We start from the raw sequence: 20,552 nt of genomic DNA, 5'->3' as shown, positions 1-20,552 counted from the left end.
TGAGAGGCAGAGTTCGCCATCACCTGCTCCACTGGCATACCATCACTTTGGACAGGTGGGTGCTGCAAGTCGTCCAAAGGGGCTACTCACTCACCTTCGAGGCGACCCCTCCAGCCATGCCACCGCAGAACCACCGCATGTCGCAAGATCACTTGCAACTTCTGCGGGAGGAAGTTACGGCCCTCTTGGCCAAGGGGGCCATTGAGCGCGTTCCTGGCCCAGAAGTGGGACAGGGTTGTTACTCCCACTACTTTCTGGTTTCCAAGTAGAGCAAAGGGGGCTCAGGTTTTGGCTGCCCTAGACCCTGAAAACTAGATGGTAGCGTTGGACTTGATGGACGCTTATTTCCACATTCCCGTCCTGCCGGCCCACTGGCGTTACCTGCGGTTCACGGTAGGCCCGAGCACTTTCAGTTTACCATGCTCCCCTTCGGCCTCACCAGTGCCCCTCGGGTGTTCACGAAAGTGATGGCAGTGGTCGCAGCTCATCTGCGCAGATCAGGGGTTCCAGTCTTCCTCCATCTCGATGACTGGTTGTTGAAGGGGGGCTCGCCACAAGCAGTCGTCTTCCACCTCCAGACTACGGCCGACCTGCATTCGCTGGAGTTCTCCATCAACGTGCCGAAGTCACACCTGAGTTCCTCCCAAAAGCTCCTCTTCATCGAAGCTGTTCTGGACTCGGCGCAGTTTCGGGTTTATCCTCCCGAGCAGCGGGTTCGGGATATTCAGGCTCTGATTCCGATCTTTCAGCCTTTATCCCGAGTTTCAGTTCGGTTGACCCTATGGCTGCTGGGTCTGATGACCTCCTGCATCCTACTGGTACATCACGCCAGGTGGCGGATGTGGGCTCTGCAGGAGGACCTGAAGTTCCAGTGGGCACAACATCAAGGCAAACTGTTTGACCACGTCCTGATCTCGGAGGCCACTGCAAGACAGTTGCAGTGGTGGCTTACGGACAGCGATTGGGTCAGTGGCAGATCCCTCTCCCTACCCCAACCGGAGCACACAATGGTGACGGATGCGTCCCTCCTGGGATGGGGGGCCACATGGTGGAGATCAGAGACCTCTGGTCTCTGGCGGAGTCCCGGCTCCATATCAACCTTCTGGAGCTGCAGGCGATCCGAGTTGGTCTGAAGGCATTCCTTCCCTCTGTCCGGGGAAGTGTAGAGCAGGTGTTCACGGACAACACCACCGCCATGTGGTACTGCAACAAACAGGGCGGGGTGGAGTCGTGGACCCTTTGTCAGGAGGCTCTGTGCCTCTGGACATGGCTGGAACCTCAGGGCATCACCCTGGTGGTTCAACACCTGGCAGGTTCTCTGAACGCCAGGGCAGACAAACTCAGCCGTCGGTGCATGATGGATCACGAGTGGCGTCAGAACTCGGACGTGGCGCAAGGTCTCTTTCAGCAGGGAGGAAAGCCTTGGTTAGATCTATTCGCCACCGAAGAGAACGCGCAATGTCATCAGTTCTGGCGTTTCCAAGGCGGCACTCGCTCGGATACGCTCTTCGTCGCGAGTGGAGTTGCGGTCTGTTATACGCCTTTCCGCCTATACCACTCCTGCCCAAAGTGCTGAAGAAGATCAGGCGCGACCGGGCCCAAGTCATTCTTGTGGCTCCGGATTGGGCACGAAGATACTGATATTCCGAGCTACTCAGTCTGTCAATTGATCCCCCAATTCAACTACCTCTTCAGGAGAACCTTCTGTCGCAGCAGCAGGGGACGGCCCTCCAACCGAACCTGTCCAGCCTCCACCTCCATGCGTGGAGATTGAGCGGCGGCAGTAGATGCCATTTGACTTGCCTCCTGAAGTCTGTGATGTAATTCTGGCAGCCAGGCGTCCCTCCACAGAAACGGTATACGCCTGCAGGTGGAACAGATTTGTGGCATGGTGCACAGCAAAGGCTGTGGATCTCCTTTCCGCCACTCTTTCTGAGGTTCTCCTCTTTCTTCTTTCCCTGGCCCAGCAGGGCTCTACTCTGGTCACCATCAAGGTAAATCTTTCAGCTGTTTCAGCCTTCTTGAGGCTTCCTGATCAGCCTTCTCTCTTTAAGTCCCCTGTTGTAAAAAGGTTCTTGAAAGGCATTACTCACATGTTTCCTCCTGTTCCTTTCGTAATGCCTCAATGGGACTTGAATCTGGTATTAACTTATCTGATGTGTGCTCCGTTTGAGCCACTCCACAACTGTCCTCTTCGTCTTCTGACTCTCAAAACTGCTTTCCTGGTTGCCATCACCTCTGCCAGTAGAGTGAGTGAGCACCAGGCTCTTTCCTCTAAGCCTCCTTTCCTCTCTGTCCATCCGGACAAAGTTGTTCTGAGGACTCGTCCTTCTTTTCCACCCAAGGTGGTTACTGCCTTTCACGTAGGCCAGACCATTACCTTGCTCACCTTCTTTCCACCTCTGCATCCTTCGAAAGAGGGGAAGAGAGGCTCCACCGTCTGGACCCAAAACGTGCACTTTCTTTTTATCTGAACCACACACAACAGTTCTGGGTGGACAACCAACTTTTTGTTGGCTACATGGGCGCTAAGAAGGGTCGGGTGGTGCACAAGTGGACCATCTCTTGGTGGGTCGTTTTGTGCATCAAGGTCTGTTATTCCTTGGCTAAAAAGGTTCCTCCTGAGGGGCTGCGCGCCGATTTCACTCGGGCCACGGCGGCTACTACTGCCCTGGGACGGGGAGTTCCTATGCAGGACATTTGTCAGGCAGCTACGTGGCCCTCGCTGCACACGTTTGCCAAGCACTACTGCCTCGACAGCCAAGTCCGGAGGGGTGGCTTCTTTGGCCCTTTGGTTCTCTAGGACTTCCTGGTGTGATCTTGGTCCGCAGACCCACCACCGGGGTTGTTATTGCCAGGGTATCTATTCTAAGGTAAGGAATCTAACTAACGTGTTTCTTTCAGATGCACAAGTTACTTACATTCGGTAACGATATATCTGTAAGAAACATTAGTTAGTTAGATTCCTTACCGCCCCACCCATCCTCCCCGTTCTGCGAACCGATATCTAGGGTTACGGTCATCCCTTTCTGGACCCTACTTTCATGGTACCAGTGTCGGTTTAGTGCATGTCTCTGCTTTCCTGGCACGGAAAGCTATGTACAGAACTGACGTCAGCACGCGAGGGCGGCGTCTAAGTACCCTGACTACGTCATCCCGACGACGGACTCGGAGCCGCAGATGACGCCTACCGACGCGCAGGGGTACTTTTGATAAAAACTTTCCAGATCCAGTCTGACACCTGGGGCTTATTCTAAGGTAAGGAATCTAACTAACTAATGTTTCTTACAGATATATCGTAACCCAAGGTAAGTAACTTGTGCTTTAAGGTGCGCCGGATGCAAACAAGGAAAGTGTGCCCTGGATATAATAGGGCCCTTAAAGTGATGAGCAGAGCCGCATTTAAGCTACACACATGTGCGCTGATATCTTCTATCTGCAGATTCCTTGCCTTTGAATTTCCCTGGTGTCAGGCTGGATCAGCAAACTTTTGCTCAAACGTTACCCCTTGTGCCGTCGGGTGGCTCCATTTGGATCCTCGTGACGTCATCTTTGTCCGTAGCGTTGGTTATGATGCCACGTTCCCCTATATAGGTGCCTCCCAGGCGTGCGGAGGTCAGTTTTTATTTCCGAGCTAGTGAAGTGCCGATCTGGGTAGAGCCACCCCTCTGTTGCTTTTTGGCAGGCCAGTTTTTTTACTTTTTGTCGACTTCAAAAACAATTCCAACTTTGTGTGTGAGGATGTCTTTGAGGAAGACCGGGTTCAAGCCATGCGGTACCTGTCACCTTATGATGTTGGTTACCGACCCCCACCTTGTCTGTCTCTTGTGTCTCAAGCGCGACCACGATTCAAAGTTGTGCTCGGATTGTCAGGCTATGGCTCCGAATGCCTTGTGGGAGTAGGCTACGAAGCACCGTGTGGCCCATCCAGCGAGACTCTGGGGAGGTCCCCGATCAAAGAAGAGAAGGTCGCTGGACCGTTCCCTGAGCCCAAAGTCCTCATCATCCCACTTGAGGTCTTCGGGACACTCTGGAAAGAGGCACAAGAAGAAGAAGTCCAATCAGACTTCATCTTCACCTTGACTGTCATCAGTAGACAAAAGAGGTAAGGAGCACCGATGCTCTAGGCACGGTTCTGCGTAGCAGGAGGCAGGGTCGACTTCGCGCCTCCCTCCCTTTCCGGTAGCCGTAGCGACCCCCACTCAGATTAAAGAATTTTAGGAGGTCATGCACCGCATATTTGAGCTGGCCGAGCACTCTGGTGAGCCCCCAGGCCCCTCGGAGTTGGAAGGGGCCCCATTGGATTAGACACTGCCAATTCCAGCCACAACACTGATGGCTCTGACCACGACACAGATGGGGCCTCAGGGATCGGATCCCTGATCCGGGACGACGATGGTCGTGCCACTGCGATCTCCCCTGATGCCGGACCCGTAGTCGGTGCTGCCGGTCCCAGCCCAATCCTTATCCCTGACGACACAGAGCCGGAACGACGTCACTCAACGCAGATTAAACCCAGGGATCTATATTGTCGCCTGAACACTTTGAAGATGTTTTAGGCTCAGCAGAGGAATGGGAGTGGTCCATGGACCCTTTGGAACACCATGATGACTCTGCGGCGCAGATTGAGTGGTATGGGGAACTTGGGGAAGCCAGTGGATGGGACACTTCCCCAAATACTGGCTTGCTCTCTCTGCCAACTGTGTCTACGGAGGAGGGGGCATCTTATGCCATGGTGGTTAAGAGGGCGACTACCCCTCCAGATAGGAATCCCAGAGTCTGGATTCACTTAGTAAGAAGATGTTTTCTTCCTCCAGCCTGGCATTGCAGTCCGTGAATACCCCATGCATATTGGGCCTTCTCTCCCATTCCCTTTGGGAGACAGATGCGCAAGTGCTGCCACAAGTCCCGAAGGGGCCCCGCGCTGTGCTCTCTGAGGCAGTTAAGGACGAGAGAGATGCATCCAAATTTGCCATAAGATTTGGCCTTGATGCGACGGATTCGCTGAGCAGATCGATTTCCACTACAGTGGCCTTGAGGTGCCACACCTGGCCTAGGACAATTGGCTTCTCTGGCAATGTCCAGGCAAATTTGATGGACATGCCATTTGATGGAGCCTGTCTTTTTGGGACAAGGCAGACTCTGCCCTCGTGGTTCAAGGACTCTCGAACTACGGCCAGATCCTTAAGCTTTTCTTTTAACACCTCATGGCCAGTCTGGCTTTTGCTCCTTTCGTGTCAACGGAAGGGATTTCCAGCCGCAGCAGCCCTATCCTCTCCACCGCCCTTCGCAGACTTCTCAAGTTGTGTGGGGACATGGGCGTGGTTCATTCCGACCAAGGAATCGAAGCCAGAAGTCATCGGCCACCCTGCCCTTGGCAGCTGCAGACTCCAAGCACTCCTAGTCTGACTCTGCAAGACCACACCACTCCAGTTGGTGGGAGAATCCATCATCATCTCCCCCGCTGGAAGTTCATAACCTGGGACAAGTGGTTCTTTCAGATCATTCAGGAGGGCTATTCTCTGCATTTCCTTGCTTTTCCTTCTCCCATTCTGCCAAATCAAGAACGGCTGAAGGAGAATCATCCAAAATATCTCCAGGAGAAAGTTACAGCTCTCTTGGCCAAGGAAGCTATTGTGAGGGTCCTGAATTCAGAAGTAGGCAGTGGCTGTTACTCCGCTACTTTCTGGTTCCGAAAAAAGAACAAAGGGTTGCTATCCATTTTAGATCTTCGTACCGTCAATCTCTTCCTCAAGAAGGAGAAGTTCACATTCTTCACTCTAGCTCAGGTCTCGTCTGCCCTAGACCAAGAAGACTGGATGGTAGTGTTGGTCCTGCTGGATGCTTATTTTCACATCCCCATCCTTTCGGTCTACAGGCGTTATCTGTGGTTCTAGGTATGCCACGAGCATTTTCAGTTTACTGTGTTCCCCTTCGGCCTTACCAGTGCCCCTTGGGTGTTCACCAAGGTGATTGAGATGGTCGCAGCACAGCTGTACAGGTGAATGAGATGGTCGCAGCACAGCTGTACAGTTTAGGAATGTCAGTCTTTCCCTAACAAGACAACTGGCTGTTGAAAGCGTCCTCGCCCCACGCTGTCGTCTCCCACCTTCAGACTCTATAAACCTGCCCAAGTCGCACCGGACTCCTTTGTGAAGAAGTGTGGCTCAATGGTTAGATTCAAGCAAGCCGGGCCGAAGACGGCTGTATTGCCAGAAACCGGTCCCCGGAAGCTTGTTTCCTTCCCAGTATAAGAATTGGCTTGGTAGTTTGGTCTGCCCTGTTCCCATGATGCACTGGGCCAGGGACAGACTAATTTGCATGTAGCCAGGTTCTGAGCTGGGATGGTGCAGTGAGCTAAAAAACGGTGATGGATCAAGCCCTGATCTGTTGACTGGGTATGAGTGTTCTGTTTAATTCAGATACTCTGTCCATCACCACCCCCTTTTCTGAATCAATGGTTAGAGAGGCAGACCCTGATGCAGAGGTCTGGCCCGGGACCAGGGTTCAATTCCCGCCTCGGCGGATCTTGTGCTCAATTTCCTCGGACCTGATCATTCTCGCCTCGGTACCTATTCTAATCGTGGGTCCCACTCTGCAACTCTGGACAATAGCTTGCTTAATCTCCACAACGGCCCCAACAGCGCTGGGATGCCTGGCTTCACCTTGGGGGTGCCCAGGAGTGGACATTTCACAGGGAAAAGCCAGGAAGGGTTCCACAGTAGTATGCGTACAGCGCCAGGAAACCCCGGTTGGGGAAGAAGTGCGCTTTACAAGTACAAATTTATTTCATTTCATTTCCTTCGTAGATGCCCCCTTTCATCAGGGCTGTTCTGGACTCAGTGCAGTTTCGGGCCTATCCTCCTGAGCAGTCCAGAATATTCAGATTATGATTCTGAGGTTTCAGCCTCTATCCTGGATTTCGGAGAGACTGACTCTGAAGCTCCTGGGCTTCATGGCCTCCTGCATTCTGTTGGTAAAGCATGCCAGGTGGCGTATGCAGGCTTTGCAGTGGGACCTAAAGTTCCAGTGGACACAACATCGAGGAAAGCTCTCCGACATGGTCCAGGTCTTAGAAGGAACTGCAAGAGATCTGCAGTAGTGGTTGACGAACGGCGATTGGGTAAATGGCAGACCATCTCCATTACCCAACAAGATCTCACAGTCGTCACAGATGTGTCACTTCAGGGATGGGGCGGCCATCTGGGAGAGGTGGAGATCAAGGGACACTAGTCTCTAGCTGAGTCGGGGCTCAACATCAAGCTTGGAGCTTCGAGCTATTCGGTTGGCATTGAAAGCATTTCTTCCCCCTGTCTAGGGGAAGTTAGTGCAGGTGTTCATGGACAACACCACCGCCATGTGGTTCTGCAACAAGCAGGGCCAGGTGGGGTCGTGGACCCTTTGTTGAGAGGCCCTGCATCTCTGGACTTGGCTGGAACAGCAGGGATTAACCCTGGTTTTCAACACCTGGCCGGTTCTCTGGATGACAGGGTGGACAAAGTCGGCCGTCAATGGCTAGCCTCTTTAGATGGATTATCTCAATTACTTCTTCAAAGCGAATTTTCAATTGTAAATTAATCTGTTATTTCGTATCTCACGCATACGATTGGCAGCCTCTAGTCCGATACTCCAGCTCAAGAAGCACGAGTATCCCGATAATTCCAGTATCACCTTGGAGATTACTCAATTATTAAAAATAACAGGCACCGAATAACGATCATTTTCGCCTATATATACAGAAATTGTCAATTACAGCTATACCACTTTGTGAATCAGTTGAAACAAATTTCGGGGGTCATCTATACTATACACATTAGTCCTGAAGATGGCTTCAGGGACGATTGCGTAAGAGTCCAAAACGTCGACTCTAACACTTTTTTGTGAAAATAATTTATGAGAGGAAAAGTGTTTACTGTTGTGACTTTGTAGGACCAAACAAGTGTCTGTGATATCCTCTTGTTACATTGTGTGTTTAAACTTTAAGTACCTTCTATGAACTTTGAAAGATAAAATTCTTTTTTATATTCACCAGTGTTTTTGTAAATTTCTTTGCTATGTTTTAGTTGTGTTTCTTATCCCACATAGAACCAAATATCATGGAAGTATATGCTGCATGAAATTTATATAAGAAAAGAAATTAATTAGCAAGTTGAGGAAAACTCTTACACTGAACAATAGACTGAAATAATATAACTAAGTATTGCAAACAAACCCCTTGAAGGCACTTTTACCCGTTCATTTGATTTTGCCCAGGCCCTCATTGTAGATTGAGTTTCCCATTATTTTTGATTGGATTAGTGCAAGGCGCTTCACCTAAATAAGTGTGCACCATATACTAAGCCAGCTTCCTCCAGGGGCTTAAATCTATGAGCGTGATCATGGCAAATTATAAAAGGCGAAAAACGAAAATAACAAAATGAGGTACATCCAAAAAGATTTGACTTGAGAAGGGTGCTAGTCAGGGCTGTTTGTCTGCCTCCCTGCTCTTTGCATTAAGCATAGAACCTTTTGCCTGCCATGTCTGAAGCTCTCAGGAGATTGAGGGGATTCCCTTTGGGCCTGACAATCACAAAATGCTATTGTATGTGGATGATATACTATTGGCCCATGGAAACCCAGAGAGATCCTGTAGTAGTCTTATTTATGTATCTTGTAACAGCACCAGGAAGCAACTGCCATCCAAACCAAAAAATCACATCCCATACAGATGTTGAAAATCCTACCCAATCATTCTATGCATGGGCCGTAACAAATAGTCATGACCAATAAATTACTACACATCTTTCTCCTCTTAATAAACCAGCATTATAATTTTCTAAACAAAATAATAAGTTTATTAAAATCTAATTTCCTTCTGTTCTACATCATGAAATGTAGATTTAATTGCAATGCACTTGTAGAAATACAGCATTAAGTGCAAAAACATGACAGTTTCCTTCTCACTCTTTTCTCTCTAACATACTTTTGATGTCCTCCAGGCTGACAATGCGATTCAACACTTTTGTCTTGTTTAGCTTGAGATATATTACAAGACTTTTTAGCTAACTCACTCACTTTTACCATCCTACTCGATTTCCACCACTCATTCCCTTTTATCCTGACAGCATTACCTTTGGCTTCATCTACCAATGCAAGCTCTCTGATTTTAGATGACCTTTTGGTACATGATTTGGCTTTTGAATGCGTACCCAATCACCCACCACCTGGACTTTACTTTCAGCTGTTTTGATGCCATGTTTACTATCAAAGTACTGTTTCATTTTCTGCTGAGAGGCTTCCACTTTGATATCACATTCCATACAGAATGTAGAACATCCTACCCTAACATTCTGTATACGCACCGTAACTAATAGTCTTGACCAATACATTACTATAGATCCCTTACAGTGCTGGTAGTGAATTTGAAGAAATAGTGGGATATAAAATAAATACGGGAATCTTTAACTAGATTAGGAAAGGAAGAAGGGTCTAACTGAAGAATCAAATATTTAGGGATAAATATCCCCCAGAATACATGACTTATTTAAAGCAAGATACCCACCCCTATTTGAAGCAATCAGTAAAGATTTTGGTTGACGGTAGACTCTTGTTCTTCTATTAAGGTGAACAAACTCCAAAAGCGTCTTTACCTTTTCTAGGCCCTACCAACCCAATGAAATACTGGCTTCCTTGAACAGGTAAAGGAACGAATCACCAATTGTATATAGTGTGCCAAAAGACCACGCACAGCAGTGAGACTTTTGCAGCAGAATAAAGCCCGGGGGACTGGCACAAACAGATTAAAATATATATATATATATTATGAAGCGTTTCAAATCCGAGTGATAATGCAAAGGGCTGAAACATAGGTAGATCTTCCGTATGTATTGATAGACCATTCGATCATTGGCAGATCTATATGGGAGGTAATTTGGCTAGCAAAGGAGCATAGACCCCCAAACACATATTTTAGCACACCAGTGGGCTCGACTTTAAACATATGAGATACATTTGCATGGAGAAAAGGGTTAATGTTGTTTACCGTATTTTCTGGCGTATAAGACGACTGGCCGTATAAGACGACCCCCTACTTTTCCTGTTAAAGTATAGGGTTTGGGCTATATTCGCTTGCTTATAAAATGACCCCGGCATATAAGACGACCCCCAACTTTTGAAAAAAATGTCAAGGTTTAAAAATTTGTCTTATACGCCAGAAAATACAGTACTTCTTATACCCTGATACACTCCAACCCGTACTTTACCCCGGCTATGGGAGACGAAGTGTTTCAAATTGAAGAAGGGGGTATCGTATGTTGGCGGACATGTTCAGTAACGGAGAAATTAAATCCTCTCTCCACTGCAAAGCAGAGTTTGGAATAGATTAGATAAAGAGGCTAAGGTATGCACAAAGCCGACACTTGGCCATACACCCTGAAAACAAAGAAACAAGCATCCACCAAAGGAAATATTACTTTTGAGACTGAAATTCCGAAGAAAATAAAAAGAAAAGGAACTAAAATAGGGTTATATCATACACTCTTGAAACCTATATAGGAGTGCAAATGGTCACATATGGAAACATGGAAAAGGGTTTTAAATATGACAATTTCAACTTCGCAATGGGAAATGCTTAGAAGGGACATTCACTTAAAGCACAATATGTGATAGGAAGTGATAAGAGAAAGACTATAAAGGTATGATTGATACTATACCCCACACGCTTGAAATGCATATTCCAAAACACTAGGGGAGAATGTATGAGAGGATGAGGGGCCCAGGGGACAATACTTCATATTTGGTGGGAATGCTCGATAGTGAGATCATATTAGAGGGAGGTTTGGGTGGGAAAACTTTGACTTGGATATTAGGCTACCCACTACCGGTGGGTCCCGGGGAGATGATTTTGTGCATTTGGCCAGCTGGGCTTTAAATATATTAATAAGCAAAAATGGTACACAGCCCTATAATCCGTGAGGCGGAAAAGTTAACACTGGCATGTAACTGAAAAAAGTCTTTAGACCCTCCTATTGAAAAAATCTGTCACAGACTTTGATCATTATGTGCTGTGGACACCAAACGTGTACACCGCAAGAACAATATCTGGACTTTAAAAGGAAATGGGGAACTCTACAGAGAATGCTGAACAGTTGCCTACAGCAATCCTCATGCCTTCCGAGATGGAGAGCCATAGGTCTCATGGGACCCATTTGACTGGAGTTTTTGGGATGAAATTGCACTATGGAAATATGGATAATGTTAAAAATATGAGTTTGGTCGTGTGGATCTACCCAGGAAGGCTGGTAAAGTTGAACGTTTTAATTTGAAAAATATATTTACCAATGGAAACCAATGAACAGATTCTTGCTAGAAAAACACCTGTAACTTTTTTTTGTATATGTTTGTTAAGCGGTATGCGCCGTTCACTGGGTGTGGCACCCTAGCCCTGCATGTTATGCTGATGTCTCTATAGCAATGGATCATCAGGCACAAAATCCCTAAGATGTCGCATTTGAAGGATTTGGGGGGACCCTGTTCCGAACAGCTTTTAATGTAGGATCCAATTTCAGCTCTTTCATTTCTTCTTTGGCCAGGTCACTGACTGGGCACAGGCACACTCGTCCAAATTCTGAATGTGTCTACATCTAATGTTCAGCTGGTATAGAGTCAAAATATCGAGTTTTTATTATCAACTAGACATAATATTGAGTAAAAAATATAGAATGGACATAATATCGACTAGACATAATATAGACTACCAAAATATCGACTAGAACATTTTAATATTGAATAGAATGGACATAATATTGAATCAAAAATATAGAATGGACATAATATCGACTAGACATAATATAGACAACAAAAATATCGATTTTAAGGTAAGTTAATATTAATTTTTAATTTTTGTGTAATATAATTCTGTAGCGGGTTGTGGGTTTATAGGGGAATAGGGTGGGAAGTAATTTAATTATAATTAATTAAATGTTATTTTACTTATTGTTATTTATTTAGAATTAATTGTTAATTAATTAATAATTGGTAACCAAAATATAAAATATAATTGGTAATTAATTTTAATTGAATAATTGATAAATGTTAATTTTAGTAATTTATTTTCTGTAGCGGGTTGTGGGTTTATAGGGGAATGGGGTGGGAAGTAATTTAATTATAATTAATTAAATATGTTATTTTATTGGTATTTATTTAGAATTAATTGTTAATTAATTATTAATTATTTAAAATATAATTGGTAATTAATTTTAACTGAATAAATTAAAAATGTTACTTTTGGTAAATTATTTTCTGTGGTGGGTTGTGGGTTTATAGGGGAATAGGGTGGGAAGTAATTTAATTATAATTAATTAAATATGTTATTTTATTTATTGTTATTTATTTAGAATTAATTGTTAATTAATTATTAATTGGTAATTAATTAAAATATAATTTGTAATTTATTGTAATTGATTAATCGATAAATGTTACTTTTATTACATTATTTTCTGTAGTGGGTTATGTGTTTATAGGGGAATAGCTTGGGAAGTAATTCAATTGTAAGTAATTATATTTTTTAAATATTTCTGTGTCTAATTTTTATTTATTTTTATATTGTAAATTAATTTATTGGTAATTGGTAAATAATTAGTATTAGGTAATTTTTATTAATAGTTAATTTTTATTTGTAATTTTAATTGATTAATTATATTTTATAAAATTTTAAAATATTTTAATTATTTTGTAATTGGTATTAATATTTATGTTATGTATATTTATATATGAAGTATTTACTTTCCCTACTATTGCAGTCACTGGAGTGGGAATAGTAGTTTTTACCCCTACGCTATCCAACCCTTTCCCTACTGTTGCACTCACTGGAGTGGGAATAGGAATTTTTACCCCTACGCTATCCAACGCTTTCCCTACTGTTGCACTCTCTGGAGTTGGAATAGTAATTTTTACCCCTACGCTATCCAACGCTTTCCCTACTGTTGCACTCACTGCAGTAGGAATAGTAATTTTACCCCTACGCTATCCAGGGCTTTCCCTACTGTTGCACTCTCTGGAGTAGGAATAGTAATTTTTACCCCTACGCTATCCAACACTTTCCCTACTGTTGCACTCTCTGCAGTAGGAATAGTAATTTTACCCCTACCCTATCCAAGGCTTTCCCTACTGTTGCACTCTCTGGAGTAGGAATAGTAATTTGTACCCCTACGCTATCCAATGCTTTCCCTACTGTTGCACTCTCTGCAGTAGGAATAGTAATTTTTACCCCTACGCTAACCCAACGCTTTCCCTACTGTTGCACTCACTGGAGTGGGAATAGTAATTGTTACCCCTACGCTATCCAACGCTTTCCCTACTGTTGCACTCTCTGGAGTTGGAATAGTAATTTTTACCCCTACGCTATCCAACGCTTTCCCTACTGTTGTACTTACTGGAGTGGGAATAGTAATTTTTATCTCTACGCTATCCAACGCTTTCCCTACTGTTGCACTCTCTGGAGTTGGAATAGTAATTTTTTACCCCTACGCTATCCAACGCTTTCCCTACTGTTGTACTTACTGGAGTGGGAATAGTCATTTTTATCCTTCAGCTATCCAATGCTTTCCCTAGTGTTGCACTCTCTGGAGTAGGAATAGTAATTTTAATCCCTACGCTATCCAACGCTTTCCCTACTGTTGCACTCACTGGAGTGGGAATAGTAATTTTTATCCTTACGCTATCCAAAGCTTTCCCTACTGTTGCACTCTCTGGAGTAGGAATAGTAATTTTTATCCCTACGCTATCCAACGCTTTCCCTACTGTTGCGCTCACTGGAGTGGGAATAGTAATTTTTAACCTTACGCTATCCAACTCTTTCCATACTGTTGCGCTCTCTGGAGTGTGAATAGTAAATTTAACCCTCTCGCTATCCCACGGTAAAAATATTGTATATGTTTTGTTATTAATATGTATATATATATATATATATATATATATATATATATATATATGTGTGTTTTAAAATTATTATTATTATTTTTTAAGTTACATTAATTATTTATTAATTTTAAGTTTATTTAAATATTTTAAGTATGTTTACATTGATTTTATTTATTATTATATTACTTTAAAATTACTTTTAAGATATTTAAAAAATTCGATATTTTGACTGTCTATATTTTTTCCTATTGATATTTTGGAGTCGATATTTTTGTACTTACCTGTTTGTAGATAGGAAGTCGATATTCTGGCATTCTATATTTTTACCTCGATATTTTGACTGTCGATATTCTGTCAGTGATCCGTTCAGCTATAGTGATGTGTGTTTTCAATATAGTAAAACAGCAGCGGCTCAATAATATTACTGCAAATAATCTTTGTGACACCATCCCATTTCTCATTTGTGAGGTCCTGTTTTGATCTAAAAGTAACATTTGTTTATGGATGTTGCATGAAACATGGACACATTTCTCTGCAGGATGTCTGTAATAGACACACATACCCACATTAAAAATAAATTAAAGAAAAACTGTATTTTAAAAAATTTGTTTAAGAATTATTCAAAGTCATCGGGGCAAGAGACTGCAGAACAGAGCTGGCTCCGTCGGAGGGCCCATGTAAGGCTGAGACCCTGGGCCAGTGCCCACTTTTCCCATGTCTTAAAACGTTAGGCATTACATTCCCACCGCGATTCCATTTGGTGTCAAACCCTACACAAAGATTGTTTCGTCTAACTGCAGCCAGGTCTTAATTTACACTACTTGCTTAAGCAATCCGTGTGTGCAGTCTTTTCAAGCTTCCTCATAAACTCACTTTGTTGAGAGCAAATCTCCCTGTTAGTGTAGTACATGCACCCTAGGTTTATTTATGGGAACTGCGGGCTGTCTTCCCCAACGTCACTGGGGATACGGCTGTAGAAGAGGAACTGCTCCTTGGCGGGCAGAGCTGCCTTTCCTTATCAGAGTTTAATTGGGGCCATTATGGCCCAGGAAACCGAAGAAATATGGTCCACATTTGCAGCCTTTCGCATTATACTGCTTGATTAGAATCATGGAACTAAGTGTTGGCAAACATTTGCAGTAATGTGCATCAGGTCAGCCTCATTATGTGTATGCAAAGACTTTAACATCAGTTTTTGACATGCTCATTTGTTGGAGACTTAGACACCACCCAAAGAAATGGCCCACCAAGCGACCTCACATGCCCTTAGGCTGATGGCCTATTGCCCGCCTCGCCATTCTGAGGCAGTTCCGCATGCACTGGCTCACAGGGAATCTTAAGTGTCTGAATGATACAGGAATGAATACAGCTTGGCCCTCAGGGATTTTAGTGCCCTATGCCAAGATATTCCACGCTTCATTGATTATAGCTAGCCTCACAATTGTTAGCCTCCCACAGCACGTTCGAGAGACTTTTCTCAAACCATCTATTAGAAAGAAAAGATGCAGCATAGCATTGTGACTTACACTAGCTTACAAATGGTGTGGTTTTATGGTATTGGATAAAGTGAAGGAATTCTCTTTTTCCACAGGTCTGATAAATTCCTTTATTTTTCTGATGCCCAGTCCGATTGCAAATAAGAGCTGTCAGTGGTCTCTTTAACAGCAATAAAATTAGTTTTTGGCAGCCTGATGAACAAGGTGAGAATTTCTACAGGTATGGCTGTACCTGGAAGAAAAATTGCAATTGTTTGATCATCTAGCCACTCTTCTGTAAGGAGAAACATTCAGACCACTGTGGGCTAGCTAATACTAGTTACAGATGCATCCAATGGAAGTACAGCTGGGTGACCGCTCCAGCAGCCGCATGTTCGGGAAGTGCATCTGTGCAATCGCTCGCTCCATCGATACACAAAAGCCCTTGACCTCTCGGATATGAAAGTGCATTTAGGCTTAACAGACCTCAGGCCATTTTGAATAGAAACTGGAGCTGAGCAATGCCCCAGTTACTAGTCAAAATCCCCTCAGGTGTTAGGATCTGCAATAACATTTTTACCTCAATGTTCTGTATCAATAGAGAACGAAATTTGAGTGTCAGCAGTTCATCTTACGAAGAATACAAATTTGAGATTAGACTCCCTTTACCTGCAGGTTATAACAAGCCATAAAAGGAAAATAATGTTGTCAAGCGTACTACAGGAAAACTTCTCAATTGGTGTAATTTTATAGGGTTGTTGTGACTGTAAACGAGAAAAGCCCTCTGTTATGCTCCGAATAATTTATAGAGATGTTGACTGCTTGGAACATGACAGGAATATTTAAGCATATTTTTCAAAAACAAGGGGGACCCAATGAGTACCTAGGGACCTTGGGCAATCAGCTATTATAAGGAACAGTGGTCCATAGGGTTAAATTTTCACAACAACAAATGAAAATATAGACTCCAATCAGTACTATATTAACCAGGTTTTTCAGTGCCCAGCCGGGCCTGAAATTTTATTTCAAGTATAAACAATTTTAAAAGACCAAAAGGGAGGTCTAATGCGAAAGTTGATAGGGTACAAGCCTGTACCAGTCCAAAGTACACTCAAAAAAGAATTTGAGGGTAAGAAAGTAAGCAAAGAAAAAAGGTAAAGAATATCAGGCAAAAAGAACATTTTCGAATTCTTTTTTGAGTGTACTTTGGACTGGTACAGGCTTGTACCCTATCAACTTTCGCATTAGACCTCCCTTTTGGTCTTTTAAAATTGTTTATACTTGAAATAAAATTTCAGGCCCGGCTGGGCACTGAAAAACTTGGTTAATATAGTACTGATTGGAGTCTATATTTTCATTTGTTGTTGTGAAAATTTAACCCTATGGACCACTGTTCCTTATAATAGGAATATTTAAGCACCATTGTCTGTTTCCTTACATACTCTAATTCAGATCAGGAAACATGCACGTTTTGGTGATTGTAGTAGCATGGACTGAACATGGTGTGTCTGGTACCATGCACTGCTAGACCTCAATATAGAACCTCTTTGGCCCCTTCAGCCAGCAAGACACACTGGTGTCTCAACAGAACTGGTGAGATGCAGCACATACACACACACACACACACATGCAAATCCTTGACTAGAACTTGAAAGTAAGGACATTTTCCGTGTACTTCCAACCTCTGGAGGTAGAAGTCATCCTTCTATAAAAGGAGTTTACTCAAGCAGGTGGGTTAATCCTTACCAGATGAGTTTAGAAATCACTGTATATTTATTGATGGTGAACATTTATGCCATGATCCTGTTTGCTATCCTTCTACTTCACAACAGCTTAATTACAGGGACATTTAAGGACTTACTTGGCCCATATCCTTACTGTTTTTTTACTCTCCGTGGAGCAGAGATACTTGTTTACATTTCCCATTGTAGTCAGATAACTGTCTTGACTGGAAGACCAGATTTGAATTTCAGCATGAAATGTCTGTTCTCCAGGGCTTCATAAAGTGTATTCATGCTTTTTCTGTCGGTCTTTTTACCCCTTGTCGTATTGTCGGTGAAGTGTAGTGCCTGGCTCCTCTCTAATGCTAGTGTCACCTGATTCAACCAATGTCATTTCTGTGAATTTCCTGTGGTTCGCTTGAGAGTGAATTGGCATTACTACCAAATTATTCAAATAAGATCATTTGACGAATCGGTGGGAAAATAACTTCTACCAGAAAGAAGTTATCGAAAGTAAGTAACACATTCTTTCCTCTAACCAAGTAGTGGGAATGACACTTGCAACAGTACTAGGTCTAAGGTTAGGTAGATGTAATCATTTTAATATTTAAAAAGCCTTATTTGTTTCATTGTTTTCTCTCTTCTTTTCACAGTTGATAGTAACACCTGGACCCATGTCATTGCCTTGTACCCCACGCTTGTGGAATGTATCACTTGTTCATCTTCCGAAGTCTGTTCTGCTCTGAAAGAAGCCTTAGTTCCATTCAGGGACTTCATGCACCCACCGGCATCCAAGGTACAGAATGGAGAGTCTTGACAGGCTCGAGAGGCAGCGAACTAACAGAGAGTGTTCCAAAAAAGGAATGTCTGTTCCGGAAGCAAGTCTAAAACAAGAGGGCCTTCCGACAGCTCTGGGGAGTCAGTTCAGGCGCTGCTAAACGTACCTTGTAACAAGAGCTCAATAAGCCATGAACAGGAACTTACCGCACCGCCAGCAAGGCCGAATGAGCAGCGCTGTGAGCTTTTTATTAATTCAACAGGATCGCCAGAAAGAAAATGTAAAACGCAATCTAGGGGACTCAATGCAGTGCAGCATTTTGAAGTGGTGAATGAAAGCTGGCTTCGGTAAAGCTTGTGGGGTGGGAGTGCGTGTGTGTCTGTTAATAATGTCATTAAATAAAACAAAGTATTTCCATCAGTCCCATCTTCTAGGCTGCTGGTTTGGAACCTTTGTCCGGGTCTCATTGTACTAGAAACAATTTTATGCAAAAGGTACTGTAACATTCCATACTTAACGTGTTACCAGCCTTTGTAAACAAAGGAATCTGAAATACAGATGTGTATAATAAATGGTACAGTTGTGTATAAACACGCCGCATTTATTGCGTAACATTTTTGTACTGACCATGTTAACTGCTTGCATATAATGTATTCATAATTCAGCCGTACACCAGCATTTTACTTACAAATTTGCCTTCTGATTATAAAGCAGGTATGCTGATCCATATCGGATCATGTCGATATCTCCTTGCATACATACATTTGAATGTAACTTTACCTCAGCTACAAGAAACTCTGCTGCAGCATAAACCATTGTTTAAGACGTGAACATATGCAAAACATTATTTCGATGTAATCATTTCATACATAAATATAGACGTTCTGAAATACGTTTCAATCAGAAGCGATAGTATGCTTTTCATTTGTTGGCGTTTTTTCCATTTCTTTGAAGTTATCATTTTCATTTTTACCTGCTTTCTACACAGCGCTTTCTAAAAAAAACAATGTTCTATCCATGTCATGAATCTCTTATTCCTTCTATAATCACAGTTATGTTACAGCTGTGAGCCCCATTCTTAAGATATCGGACTTGGAACATCAAAGGGCAAAATGACCATGTTTTGTTTGTATCCATAGTGTGTGATGCTGTATTTTGAACAAGCAGATACATCTCATGCATAGCCGTTCAGATCTAGTCTTGATGTATGTGAAGGCAACAATAGCTTAATAAGAAAATTCGAGAATATTATTTTTGAAGACCATGAGGCATCCAGATACTGACCTTTTATAATTGATCATTTTGATTCTCTTTTCATATTTTACATTACAAATTGAACATGAGTTTGAAAATTGTGAATACAATGATTTAGTTTAAAATTATTTGTTTTTAATGAACTGTGTCACTTGGTGTTATACTTATTGTTATTTTATTGGTGTTTATTACCATGATCATTTATGTGAAGACGTGATAAGATGTTCTGGAAAAAAATCATTTAAAATGATATATGAAAATTCCAAAGGATACGTTTCTTTTAGTCTTTAGCTAGTTTGCTTTATTTACACATTTTTAGTCAGCCAAACATGTGTCCACATTTAATTTGCACTCATAGCATTTTATAGGAATTGTGGTTGAATAATAGTCATCATTTGTGTATGTATGTATGTGTATATATATATATATATATATATATATATATCTTCAACCAGTACTACATACATTGAAAATGTATGTTACATAGGTTATTAAAGCAATTGTAAACCAGCACAGCAAATGCTACTATAATGTAGTTATCCCCCATACAATGCCTGACCAACAAGTGAGCAAGAGCAAGTGATTCTCCTTTTTAATGAACACATTTGTTATATCATTGTGCCCGGCAGAAATATATTCCCCTGAGGCTGAGGGAAGTGTCTGCCAGACTGAAGGATGCACGCTTTCACTGAAGCTGCCTTGTAACAGGGATTCTGCGCAAACACGGAACTGTGCACAGAGACTTAGGACATCAGTGAATTAGGGTGTGCCAAAACTCACCTTAGTACCCAAAATACCCTACCAGACTAGAAATCAGTGTCACATTAGCCTCTATAGCAAAGAAACCAATGATTAGACAACTTAGAACATGCGACCTAGAACCATCTTGGGAATGGTGGGAAGTGAGAACACTCTTGTTATACACTCATACCAGTCCACAACAGGAATAAAATAAAGACACTGTAAGGTTAAAATGTTTATTTTAACAAAGTGATCTCAAGCTCCGTATTTTAATCAACATCAGCATACATATGGATAATAATAATAAGGACAGCATGGTTACAATTTCATAAAATACAAAACGAGGAATCATATTACAATGATAGTGCAAACAGGTGATAAAAACGCCTATTTAAAACACCCTCCCCATCTAGGAACTATGTATTATAAAACTATAGAAGGTCTCTGGAGTTATCTTAGGGTGACCCCATTTACCTGTCCGCTCAGTAAATGTAAATTACATCAGGATCGGTTAGTCTCTCTGCATGTTTGGAATCTTCCAAGTGTGTGCAATTCTGGCAAGTGTGCTATGATAAAGGCGCCAGAATCCTACTTGGCTTGCAGCTGCCAAATTGATGTGTCTAGAATGTGTTACACGGACAAGCCAATAAACAGGCTCGCGTTATGATAACCTTGGCGGCTTAG

The 20,552-nt window shown here is 42.9% G+C and overlaps 1 protein-coding gene across 2 annotated transcripts in view; it reads left to right on the top strand.

The window, feature by feature from the left end:
- Window positions 1-18,779, top strand: part of MON2 (MON2 regulator of endosome-to-Golgi trafficking) — a 966,303-nt gene extending 947,524 nt beyond the window's left edge. For both annotated transcript variants that reach the window (XM_086919098.1, XM_086919097.1), the window contains one exon: window positions 17,749-18,779. In XM_086919098.1, the coding sequence (XP_086775224.1) occupies window positions 17,749-17,912 (164 nt within the window). In that variant the 3' untranslated portion in view covers window positions 17,913-18,779. The remainder of the gene's footprint in view (window positions 1-17,748) is intronic.
- The last annotated feature ends 1,773 nt before the right edge of the window (window positions 18,780-20,552 follow it).

This window comes from Lissotriton vulgaris, chromosome 1_1, assembly GCF_964263255.1.
Source record: "Lissotriton vulgaris chromosome 1_1, aLisVul1.2, whole genome shotgun sequence".
Lineage (NCBI taxonomy): Eukaryota > Metazoa > Chordata > Amphibia > Caudata > Salamandridae > Lissotriton > Lissotriton vulgaris.
This window is presented reverse-complemented; position numbering and strand designations above follow the sequence as displayed.